General features: G+C 47.7%; 1 protein-coding gene and 1 long non-coding RNA gene across 4 annotated transcripts in view; one reads left to right on the top strand and one right to left on the bottom strand.

Moving 5' to 3' along the window:
* LOC139754960 (uncharacterized) overlaps positions 1-7,760 on the top strand; it is a 179,496-nt gene extending 171,736 nt beyond the window's left edge. For all 3 annotated transcript variants that reach the window (XM_071672799.1, XM_071672800.1, XM_071672801.1), the window contains exon 4: positions 3,212-7,760. In XM_071672799.1, coding sequence (XP_071528900.1) covers positions 3,212-3,524 — 313 coding nt within the window. In that variant the 3' untranslated portion in view covers positions 3,525-7,760. The remainder of the gene's footprint in view (positions 1-3,211) is intronic.
* The window catches only part of LOC139754962 (uncharacterized), a 310,481-nt gene that overhangs the window by 243,451 nt on the left and 54,498 nt on the right, over positions 1-12,532 (bottom strand). The window lies entirely within an intron of this gene.

The raw sequence follows: 12,532 nt of genomic DNA, 5'->3' as shown, positions 1-12,532 counted from the left end.
AAACTGGGTTGAGAGGGCGGTTGTTCAGCGTCTGTTGTTTACGTTGTATATGTGTTTTGTCATTGTTGAGTTTGGTGGGGCGAAGGGGGGGGGGGTCTGTTAGTACAGTAAAGGAGTTTGAAGTGTGAGGCAGAGGTCAGACTTTTATGGCTGGTAATAGAGTGGTTTGGATAAAAGAGTGTCGCTACGCCGTTGATCGTTCTGTTTTGTTTTGTGTTGTTTGCACCTGATATTTCTGCCTTTGATAGGATGAGTGACCGTACTGATGAGGAATAGTCTATGGTTTGTAGTGGATGAATTGTATGTGGAGGATATTAAGGGATTCTTTTACTCTGTCCAAATCTCGTGCCAGCAAGTGTTCTAGGGGCGTTTAGTTTGTTCATGGCTTTTATGATGATGCGTCTGTTGTGGGGGATTAATGTCGTGTGTCGTATGTGATGCTCAGTATGGCTGGTGTTCTGATGAGTGGGTGTGGTCGTACATGCAGGGAGACAATTGGGTTCAGGTTGGACTCATGCCGGTCAGGGGTTAAGGAAGTAACGGTAGATTTATCTGGAGATGCAGATATTCTGTTTTGAGGGAGCCAGCGTTCTAGTTGTGTGATGAAGTGGTGTTGTATGTTTGCTGTTACTTAAAGAAATAACGGTTTATTGGGTGTAGGCGACAATTTGGCCGAATATAAATAGTTGAGGTATCACAGGCAGTACATAACTGGGAGTAGATAGTTACTAGTTAATTACTCATACAAGAGCTTAACATTAGACAAGGTCAGGGTGATGTGATGGTTGTGAGGTTCCTTCCGTAAGGGAGGACCTTCGCTCTACGTGCTGCAGGAAGTGATGGGAGGTCGTGTAGGAAGAGACTGGAGAGGGATGGAAAAAGAACTGCACCTTGGAGGACTCCAGATATGACTTTAAGGATTTCGAAGGCAAAACACTTTGGAAGTGACTAGCTTGATTGCCAGATGCTGAGTTGACTAACCACTTTTTGCCGCTATTGTGGTGAGGTAGTGTCAAGGATCTTTTGCATATGGATGTGCTGGGGGTCAGTATCAAAAGCTTCGTTGATATTTATTGCCACTAATACTGTGCGGGAGGGGGGCTGTGGGTTCTCGACAGAGAAACTACATGGCTCAGGATTCCTACAGGGTTGTTCCCTTCTTCATATGGATAAGCATTATATGTACAAGACTATAGCATTTCCACATATCTTTAAGAAATCTACAGACTGCTCGCAAAGTCCCAGTTACTTCACGTGAATGTGAGCAATCTGGAGCCATTTTGCGCCGGCTTCACACCGTTAACCAAGTCAGCATGACAGAACAGAGACCATCATCTCTACCTCCCATTCACATCCATTATGACACTAAGGTTCATCATGACAAGGTTGTGGACATCGTTGCTGAGACTCAGTCAAGTAGAATGGAAACGGATAGTCTCTAGGTGTCGATTAACAAATGCAGATGATATATGAGCGACATTAGATCAATGTATACATATGATAGTTGAGTAACATCTTACAACTCCTCCACCCTGAGTAAATGGTGTACAATGATCCTATATTGTATCATTCGTATTGAAAGTTACCAAATTTGCTTTTAGAACAGACGACGCTCCTTGACTTTTCTATCCAATCTCGCTCACACTGACTGCGACTGTAGGTCGACGCATGGAAAAAGATCCGCCGCCTTCACACAGTTACGACCTTCCCCTTAGGGCTGTCCTGGGATAAGGGGCTATGGTGCTGGGGCTGCTAGAAGTGTGGGAAGGCCACGAGAGGGATGATGTGAGGTGGGCGAGGCAGCTGGTAGATTAAGGCAGTGGCTGGGGTCAACACAACGGGGAGTCACCATGAACAAGAGCGACAATAGGTGGCGGACGAGGGGTCAAGGCGAACGAGTCGAGCCGTACACTGTGGCCTTCAGCCCCGTGTACAGACGTCTGCACGCACGCACGCACGCACGCACACACACACACACACACACACACACACACACACACGTACGTATACGTGACGAATATTACCGGAATACACGTACGCTAAAATACATCCTAATGTCATCATGGTGACTACATACGTTCGCAAGCTTGTGACTGTTATTGCCTTTTGTGTGATTATTAGTACCACACGAGGGAGGGAATTGTGCACTCGTGGAGACCCATCATAGGAGTGTTGGGTGAATGGCACAGACTGAACTATGGAAATGCGAAAGTAGATAGCAAACAAAGTTCAAAAATATGTATGACAGTGGAGAAAGTTTAAGAGGTGGGGCCCCATGAGAGTAGAACTCTCCCTCCCGATACAGTACAAATGGGTCACTACAAATAGATAATTAAGCACGCAATACACACGGGCCTCCGTAATGTAGTGGTTAGCGTTACTGACCATGGATTAGCACGTGCCAGCCCAGGGTCGGACCTGCATGAGTTCGAATCTTGGGCGAGGCAGTCGGCCTATACCCAACCCAGTTCGCTTATCCTCCCCTCGAAGCTGGTCGATTGATGGGCACCTGTGTGTGTGTGTGTGTGTGTGTGTGTGTGTGTGTGTGTGTGTGTGTGTGTGTAAAAACATACAGGAGTAGACATGGTACATATATATATATGCAAGGTCAAGAGACGGGGCAACATAAGTTTAGAACTCTCTCCCCATAACACAAAAACAGTAATCACACACACAGGTGACTAGCTGGATTATACTAAACGACCAACCCCGAAAAAATGACAAGAAAATCCCATATAAAAAAAAATCTTTGAAGCTTTGGCTAAGATATCTTAAATCACATAGCTGAGGTTTACCATCCTGCCGAAAAGGTCTAGGTCAGTGCCGAGGACGTATACATAAATGCGGTGCGCGTTCCATTTTCTCGTATTTACCAAAGGTTAATCCGCGATACTGAAAAGACGAAAGCAGTAATTGTGCCAATATTCTGAACTTGTCTACACACATGAATCCCATGGAGGGGAATCGAACTCTAATGGACGGGAATCACTCGTTTCTAATATTTCTAAAATCTTGTATTCTAAATTTCAGGACGCGTTTTCTATTCGTCTGTGTTCCTTACCTCAGCGGTGACTATCCGAATTTTCATCGCCTCTCGCTCTTAACAACCCCTTGGTCACCCTCACACTCAGTGTCTCCCCAGAGGCGGAGGCAGGAGCCACACCTGGACGACCCCTCAGCCCTCACAACTAACGTGCTCTTGTCTCCTCAGGGGCGGCGGCAGCAGCGGGGAGAGCAGTGGGTCGGAGTCCTCCTGGGGAGGAACCGTCTCCTTCGTGGAGCCCGTCTATCGCCCCTCCAACCTCTCCGTCGGCTCCAGGGGGCATCTCAAGTTCGACTACTCATGGTCGTGGAACCGTCTGGACGACTTCGTGAGGACAACCAGCCCGCGGGACGAAGGCTGGTACGACTACAGGCTCCCTAAGGGTCTTCGGTCCCGCCAGGGAATGTCCAACGCCTTCATGCCACCCCCTAGGGCACCATTTACACGCTTTGAGAGTTACTCAGACCCTGTGGCTGGCTAGCTCCTCGCCCTGTGGCTGGCTAACTCCGCACCCTGTACGGCTGACTAAATCCTTACCCTGTATGACCGGCTAGCTCCGCACCCTGTACGGCTGCCTAACTCCTTACCCAATACAGCTGACCAGCTCCCCACGCTGTATGGCTGGCTAGCTCACCACCCTGTACTGCTGGCAACCTCCCCATCATTTATGGCTGGCTAGCTTCTCACCCCGCATGGCTGCTAGCTCCCCACCCTATATGGCTGGCTAGCTCCTCACCTTGTATGACTGGCTAGCTCTATGCTCTTTAAGGCTGGCTACTTCTTCACCCAGTATGGCTGTCTAGCTCCACACCCTGCATGGCTGGCTAGCTCCTTAACCTGTATGGCTGGCTACCTCTTCACCCTGTCTGGCTGTCTAGCTCCTCACACTGTATGGCTGGCTACTTCCTCACCTTGTTTGGCTGGCTTGCTCCTCACCCTATAAGGCTGATCAGCTCCTCACCTTGTATGACTGACTAGCTCCTCACCCTGTATGGCTGTCTACCTCCCCATCCTGTATGGCTGTCTAGCTCCTCACCCTGTATGGCTGGCTACCTCCTTAACCTGTATGGCTGGCTAGCTCCTCATCCTGTATGGTTGGGAAACACCACACCCTGTATAGCTGCCTCGCTCCTCATAATGTATGGCTGTCTAGCTCCTCACCCTGTATGGCTGGCTAACACCACACCCTGTATGGCTGGCTAGCTCCTCACCATGTATGGCTGGGTAGCTCCCCACTCTATAAGGCTGGCTAGCTCCTCATTCTGTATGGCTGGCTAGCTCCTCACCCTGTAAGGCTGGCTACCTCTTCAACCTGTATGGTTGTCTGGCTCCTCACACTGTATGGCTGGCCAGTTCCATACCGTATATGACTGGCAACTTCCTCACCCAGTATGGCTGTCTAGCTCCTCACCCTGCATGGCTGGCTAAATCCCTACCTGTATGGCTGGCTAGCTCCTCACCCTGTATAGCTGTCTACCTCCTTACACTATGGCTGGCTACCTCCTCGCACTGTATGGCTGGCTAGCTCCCCACCCTATAAATGGCTGGTAAGCTCCTCACCTTGTATGATTGGGAAGCTCCTCACCCTGTATGACGGGCTACCTTCTCACCCTGTATGGCTTTCTAGCTCCTCACCCTGTATGGCTGGCAAACTCCACACCCTGTATGGCTGGCTTGTATGGCTGGCTAGCTCACCATCCTATAAGGCTGGTTAGCTCTTCATTCAGTATGGCTGGCTAGCTCCTCTCCCTGTACGGTTGGCTACCTCCTCACCCTATACTGCTGTCTAGTTCCTCGCTCTCTATGGCTGGCTAGTTCCACACCCAGTATGACTGGCAAGCTCCTCACCCTGTATGGCTGGCAACCTCCTCACCCTGTATGGCTGTCTAGCTCCTCACCCTGTATGGCTGGCTAGCTCCACACCCTATAAAGCTGGATAATTCCTCACCTTGTGTGGCTGTCTAACTCTTCACCCTGTACTGCTGGCTACCTCCTCACCCTACATGGCTGGCTAGCTCCAAACCCTGTATGGCTGTCTAGCTCCAAACCCTGTATGGCTGTCTAGCTCCACACCCTATGAGGCTGGCTAGCTCCTCACCCTGTTTGGCTGGCTAGCTCCTCACCCTGTATGGCTGGCTAGGTCTTCAACATGTATGACTGGCTAACGCCACACCCTTTAAGGCTGGCTAGCTCTTCACCCTGTATGGCTGACAGCTCCACACCCTATAAGGTTGGCTAGCTCCTAACTCCGTATGGCTGGATAGCTCCTAACTATCTATGGCTGGCTACCTCCTCACCCTGTATGGTTGTCTAGCTCTTCACCCTCTATGACTGGCTAGCGCCACACCCTATAAGGCTGGCTAGCTCCTCACCTTGTATGACTGACAGCTCCACACCCTATAAGGTTGGCTAGCTCCTAACTGTATGGCTGGCTAGCTCCTAACCATCTATGGGTGGCTACCTCCTCACCCTGTATGGCTGGCGTGTGCCACACCCTATATGGCTGGCTAGCTCATAGCCTTGTATGGCTGTCTAGCTCAATTCACCCTGTATGGCTGGCTAGCGCACTTTGTATAGCTGGCTAGCTCCCCACTCTTAATGGCTGGCTAGCTCCTCAGCCTTTATGGCAGGCTACTTCCTCACCTTGTATGGCTGCCTACCTCCACATACTATAAGGCTGGCTAGCATCTCACTCTGTATGGCTGTCTAGCTCCCCATCATCTATGACTGGTTAGCTCCTCACTCTTTATGGCTGTCTAGCTCCCCACCCTACAAGGCTGGCTAGCTACTCACCCAATATGGCTGGCGAGCTCCTCACTCTGTAAGGCTGGCTAGCTCCACATCCTGTATGGCTGGCTACCTCCTAACCCTGTATGGCTGGCTACCTCCTCACCCTTTATGGCTGTCTAGCTCCTCACCCTGTATGGCTGGCTAGTTCAACATCGTGTAGGTCTGGCAAGCTCCTCACCCTATATGGCTGTCTAGTTCCTCACCCAGTATGGCTGGCTAGTTCCACGACGTGTATGGCTTGCTAGCACCCCGCCCTACACGGCTGGCTTGCTCCTCGCCCTGTATGGCTGGTTAGCTCCTCACCCTGTATGTCTGGCTAGCTCCTCACCCTATGGCTGGTTAGCTCCTCATCTTAAGGCTGGCTAGCTCCTCACCATGTAAGGCTAGCAAGCTCCTCACCCTGTATGGCAGGCTAGCTCCTCACCCTATATGGCTGGCTAGCTCCTCACCCTGTATGGCTAGCTACCTCCCCACCCTGTAAGGCTGGCTAGCTCCTCACCCTTTATGGCTGGCTAGCTCCTCACACTTTATGGCAGGCTAGCTCTCCACCCCGTATGGCTGGCTAGCTCCCCACCCTGGAGGACTGGCTAGCTCCTCATCCTGTATGGCTGGCTAGCTCCTCACCCTGTATGGCTGGCTAGCTCCCCACCCTGTACGGCTGGCTAGCTCCTCACCCTGTATGGCTGGCTAGCTCCCCACCCTGTAAGGCTGGCTAGCTACTCATCCTGTATGGGTAGCTAGCTTCTCACCCTGTATGGCTGGCTAGCTCGCCACCCTGTAAGGCTGGCAAGCTCGCCACCCTGTATGGCTGGCTAGCTCGCCACCCTGTAAGGCTGGTAAGCTCCGCACCCTGTATGGCTGGCTAGCTCCTCATCCTGTATGGTTGGCTAGTTCCTCACCCTGTATGGCTGGCTCGCTCCTCACCCTGTCTGGCTGGCTGGCTCCTCACCCTTTATGACTGGCTAGCTCCCCACCCTATAAGGCTGGCTAGCTCCTCGCCCTGTATGGCTGGCTACCTGCCATTCCCGTGCAGCTAGACATCAAGATCTACTCTGGCGATCTTATCGCTATTGCTTCGGAATCTTGTATAATCATGACTGCGTTTCCTTGCAGCGCCCCCTACGGACGCACTGTTCGCGGCATCGCAGGACACTCACGTAAACTCGTATTTCCCAAGTATATTCGTAAAATGTATCGTCGCTTGCTTCCTAGTTCAGAATGTGTGGGAAATCATTTCGAGGTAGCGGAATGAAATTTCCTCCCCAATGTTCATAAATCTTCACTGCGTCAAGCCTTCCCTTTATGGTCGCTCACTTTTAAGACACCATGGAACTCTAAACTGAACTCCAGCCTCAAAGAAAAACTATGAGAAGTAATGTACCACGGCGTTAAAGTCACGTTTCCACTCAAGAAAATTACAGCAGACTGTTGAGTGTGGTGTTTCCAAAGTGGTGTAAGCCCACTCCTCCTACCCACTACACCTGTATGTACCCAACAGCCAGCTTTCCCACGCGAGAACACACACACACCCGCATCACAACCAACTGCAAATGGCACAGGCACCTGCAGTCACCATGGCCTCTGGAGCTCCTTGTCTGCAATAACCAAGGCCACTGGACCTTACTGTCGACAGTCATCATGACCACAGGAGCGAAGACCATGAGTGACACAATGGGAGCCCTGACCATCGATTTGTTCAATACAGTTCTCACTGAGGATAAAGGACTGCTTCTCAAATGGCGCAGGTAGTATTAAGGCTAATAGGGAATCACACCTCTGAAGACAATAATAGAACCAAATGCCTTTTCTAGTTAATCACAAATTTATGGTTAAGTTGTAACTGGTCACAAGAGAGGAGGCCATGTATAGATGTATATTGTTTTGATATGTTTATAGCCTGTGATATTAAATAAATATATGCAGATGATTCCTCTCGTATACTTGACCTCATTTAGTGAAACATAGTAATAACAGTGTCTGTCTTCTAAACGAGGATGATGCTATTCATTGACATCAGGAGGATATGGCCAAGGGAGGGAGAGTGACCCGTCACATCTATAAAAGACCCGAACAACTAATGTGTAATGTTGACTTAGATGGGCAAAGACGTGAAGGTTCAAGAGTGATTTTTCACTTAAGATAGCGATGGTAATCTAAAATACATATTCCACATGCAGCAACTGCTCTGTTAAATAGGAATAAAGTTGCAGGTATGCCAGAGTGCTTATGTTCCCTATATATATATATATACTCATTCATTCATCTACAACTGCCTTGAAGGAGTCCCAAAGGTATTCCAAGACCCTCTTTTCCAGGAACTCTTCCAGCTCCAAGCATAGGACACTTCCAGTCCCGGGGATTTGGTGAACTTTCGAGAGAGAAGTTCTCAACGAGGTTATGGTTCCGATGACACAGACTTGCCAAAAGGCTACTTTCCAATCGCGGCGTGTTTCGTATTACAGACAGGAAACCTTCATTGTTCTTGGACGAAGATAAGCAAAAATAAGAAAGGAAAGGGATGAACAACTTGCATTGTACGAAAACAGATGCATCGTATGATCAAGATGTGAGAAAAGTGCGTGGGATGAGGGGGGGGGGGGGTATCAAACGTCTCATGGACGGGGACTTGAAAGAGAGAGTAAAGTCACTGAGGATGTATCGTACGTTGAAAGACTAAGGAACTGAAAGACTAAGTTTGATGGACTCGTGGATGTGAGCAGTTGAGTTACACAAAATGTAATGCATTATGATCTTGGTGCTCTCAGCGTGACCTCACTTGACACCACAACTTGACACAGAGTGACGCGTCTTTACACTATGAGCGCCTGAGACTAACTGACTGTAGTCCATGTTATGTCCGGGTTATGACTGTAGGACGCACTATGTCTATACACGGACAGAAAAGTATTATTGACTGATAACTGGCCTACTAGAGGGTCAAAAGATACACTAAACAATGGCTGGGTCTCACGAAAATCAACAAAGACAGACGCAGGCAAGGTTATCAAAATTAGAAATCTCACAATCATAATCAGAGATAATTATATAAGCTACTGGTGACACTCATTTACAAACAGAAAAATAGCCATCACAGATACTAACGTGGTAACAATGTCACATCCCGACAAACACTGAAACACCAGATACTGTAAGCGTAAAACTCTAAGGGAAAGACACACGACGTAACATCACAGGAATTACATCAATTCTAGATTACAATCTTATTTCCCACAATAAACAACATGCCTCCCGTCTCAGCTGATCAACTTCACGTTGACTAAGCTCGTAAACTGACCTTGTGTTGACATATACCCAAGGAGACGGTGTGGAGCATATTGAACGACAAGATCCTTGACGAGGAATTATGCTGACGTATTTAGAAACAAGGATAGCAGGTGAAACTAGTCAAGTGTCGTCATACAAGATGAGAAGCTTAACATTCCAGGGGAATTTTACGACCTGGCTGGCATTCCTGAGTGTGTAGGTGTCTTCAGATAACCAATGGGGACATCCAGGGTGGGAAAATGAGGACAAGGAACTCCCTGAGACGGGAGGTCACAACTTGCTGACTGCACACAACAGGGAATCCTTTTAACGATCAAAATATTAATGTTCTGCATAAAGCAGACACATGACTGCGTCCACCTTGGAGCTGCGGGGGTTCCCGGAAAGGGTGCCTCTGGATGAACACCAGGACCCTTTCAAACAGGGTTCCTAGGGCAATTATTAACAAGTAAATAAAATCAGAGAACCTGTTTCTGTCGCCTCATAAAACGAAACCTGTTCAATCCAAAAATATCTTTATTTAGTTACTATTTTTTATCTGATGATGATAATAATAGACAATGAAATTCAACTTCCCTCATTTATACACCCTCAGCACATGAACATCTTACACGTAATGGAATGAAAGGAATGGGTCGGCTTCATTCAGTCAAGATATTCCCTGAGACTAAGATTACAAAGAGAGTCAGTGCATTCCAGTTGAAAGCAAATGATACTCAATTCATTGTGCAAACCTTCCTATCCTGAGAGCTGTCGCAAAAACAAAAGAAAATTAATATAAAATGCACAAAAGGTACTGTAACTGGGCCATGTAACAATTTATATGATGAGGCAGAGTTTGGATACTTGTTACATATCTGGAGCATAACAACGTTACGAATGAAATACAGATGCCTTGTAAAATACGTTACGAATTCTCTCTAGATTTACTTAGGTCACATACACACAAGGTGTGATAGTAACGCTGGTAACAAAGCAGACATCTCGTCTGTTCGATATCAACAGGAGGGGCGAACTCGAACAAGCATCCATGACCCACTCTGGGACGGGCAGGCAGTAACATGGAAGGTGTCTCCTGGTACAGTTTTTTGGAGGCAAATATATAGGATTTCTTTCTACGTCACTGTAATGATAGACGGAATGGCTAGAGTCAATTTGTTCATGTTCCTTATGAAAGATTATGTATTATAAACTACATTCAGACACAATAAATCAGTAGTCAACTTTATCTTTACAAGAATAATCTCAAGCTATTTCGTCTATGTTAATAATGCATTCTGAACGCAACATATGAAGAAATAAAAAAAAATTCGAAGAGATTATTTTGGTGTGTTATGCAAGTGTTATTCTTCTGACAAAAGCATTCTAACGATATGTTGATGGGTATTTAATGCTGTCTAAATGAAGAGAGAGAATCGCATACAATCTATTTCTTGGATGTACAGACATTGCAAGGAACAGTAAAAACAAATTCGCTTTGGGAGAACGGACGCCCAGCTGTTGATCCCGACTCCTCATTCTAAATAGAAACCGTCAGTGTGGTGCAGTGGATGTCACGGTCCATCCTGATGCCAAGAATATCAGGCCCACGTTGCTGCCAACGTGACAGGTCACATGATCAAATACCACGTCCCAGGCATGACGGCATCCCAGGTGCTCTTGTTGCTCCTCTGTCCTCATCATGATCCCGCACGTCGTATCACCTCATAAATGCCTCCTGTAGTAAGACCCACAGACATTGCCAGTCGCTCATTGACTGCAGCTGAGAGTCTGCCTGGGACCAGATGCGGGATATTTCAGCCCCGTAAGCTTATCTGAGAGGGTCGGGCATTTTCATAGTACAATGGAAAATGGTGATGAGGGATATTTCTTCCAGAGGGTAGAGGTACTTCATCCAGGGTGACGGTAGGTCACTGACATCGCCACCCACGCACGTGGCGTTGCCTTCAGGATCCTTCCTGCTTTGGAGGGTATGATACGTGCCATCCTCGTCTTCATCATGAGCCAAATAAGCATCACAAACATTGCTGCTGGATTCTGAATTCTCCATCATCCGTTGTGGTGTGGATGGCTTGGTTTGGAAGTCGGCACCCCAGCAATGTCGGCCAACTCGTCACATACAGACACTCAATGGCCTCCCTGGGACCCTATCTTTTCAAACATTCCAAGCTTAGGTGTAAGGTACAGCATCAGAGAGGATGCTGTCTGCCTAAAAGGATGACGCAAAGGATCCTGTATCCTCTGAAGACGTGGGGCAGGCGACTGCAAGCGTATGTGGCCTGTCCTAACCCACATCTTCCCTGCCAGGAGTAAACCACTGCAGCGGCGTCCCTAGAAACCCCTTGGGTAGCTTACACTATACCCACCATCAAGAGTAACCAACCACACATGTCACAGAAGACACCACACTCAAGATCTGGCTAATCAGGCTTAATTTAATCCTACTAAAAGGGTCGACTAACCGTAAAACAAGTGGACACCGCCCTGCAGTATTCCATGATCCAAGCGGCACGGTAAAGACGATCAGAGAAGCATCTTTCACCGCAGAGCTATCTTAGCCCATGATGGAATACACACCACCGCTCAAACACATGTCCATCACGAGGTTTCATACACATATTCAACCTCAGGTTAGATTACCAATACTGATAATACCAACAGCCTCTTTCTTCTTGCTTTCCTACTTACTCCCCGTCAAGCAGTCTGGCTGCCTTATTTCCAAGGTAATTCTGTAAGGAGACCGGGAGGAGGCGTTGAACTACAGACCAGTCTGTAAAGTAGTGGAAAAGACCATCATTAAGCAAGTGGATGATTTCTTGCAGAAGAGAGACGACCTAGCACCATTTCTGTTCACTTAAATTTGCTTTCCTCAACAGCCGAGAACAATATCATTTACGTTTTACCCCAGACCTACAAAAGAGGTCTAGAAAACGTAGTGAGGGCATTATAGGGTAAAAGTTAGCCACATGACCGTTCGCGCATGTTGATGTTCTGAAGTCGAAAAAAAAATTTGGAAAATGCCGGGCTGGATTTTGAGTGACTTGTTCTTAAGTGGCGTTCTAAGATGGTCGTCACCATCGACCACAATGTCATATCTCAGCTTCAGAGCAGTGTGCAACGTTGATTCTGGTAGATATACCCACAAAAAGGTGGAAGAATTTGACTAAAACATTTTCACTCATACATTTGTTGGCCATTTGGAATTCTAAGCTGGTTTTTATATTCTAAATATCATTCATATGTTCGGCTATGATCCCACAGAGAGATGATTTCAGCGTCTGAGAAGACTTCTTAACATAAGAAAGGACCTCTTGCTTGATCGATAGATGGAATCCTGTTGTTCCTACCAACAAGCCAACAGGAGCCAAGAATTTTTTGAGATCTGATCAACAGAATTATGATGGTTGTGATGCA

This window comes from Panulirus ornatus, chromosome 18 (genome assembly GCF_036320965.1).
Source record: "Panulirus ornatus isolate Po-2019 chromosome 18, ASM3632096v1, whole genome shotgun sequence".
Classification (NCBI taxonomy): domain Eukaryota; kingdom Metazoa; phylum Arthropoda; class Malacostraca; order Decapoda; family Palinuridae; genus Panulirus; species Panulirus ornatus.
This window is presented reverse-complemented; position numbering and strand designations above follow the sequence as displayed.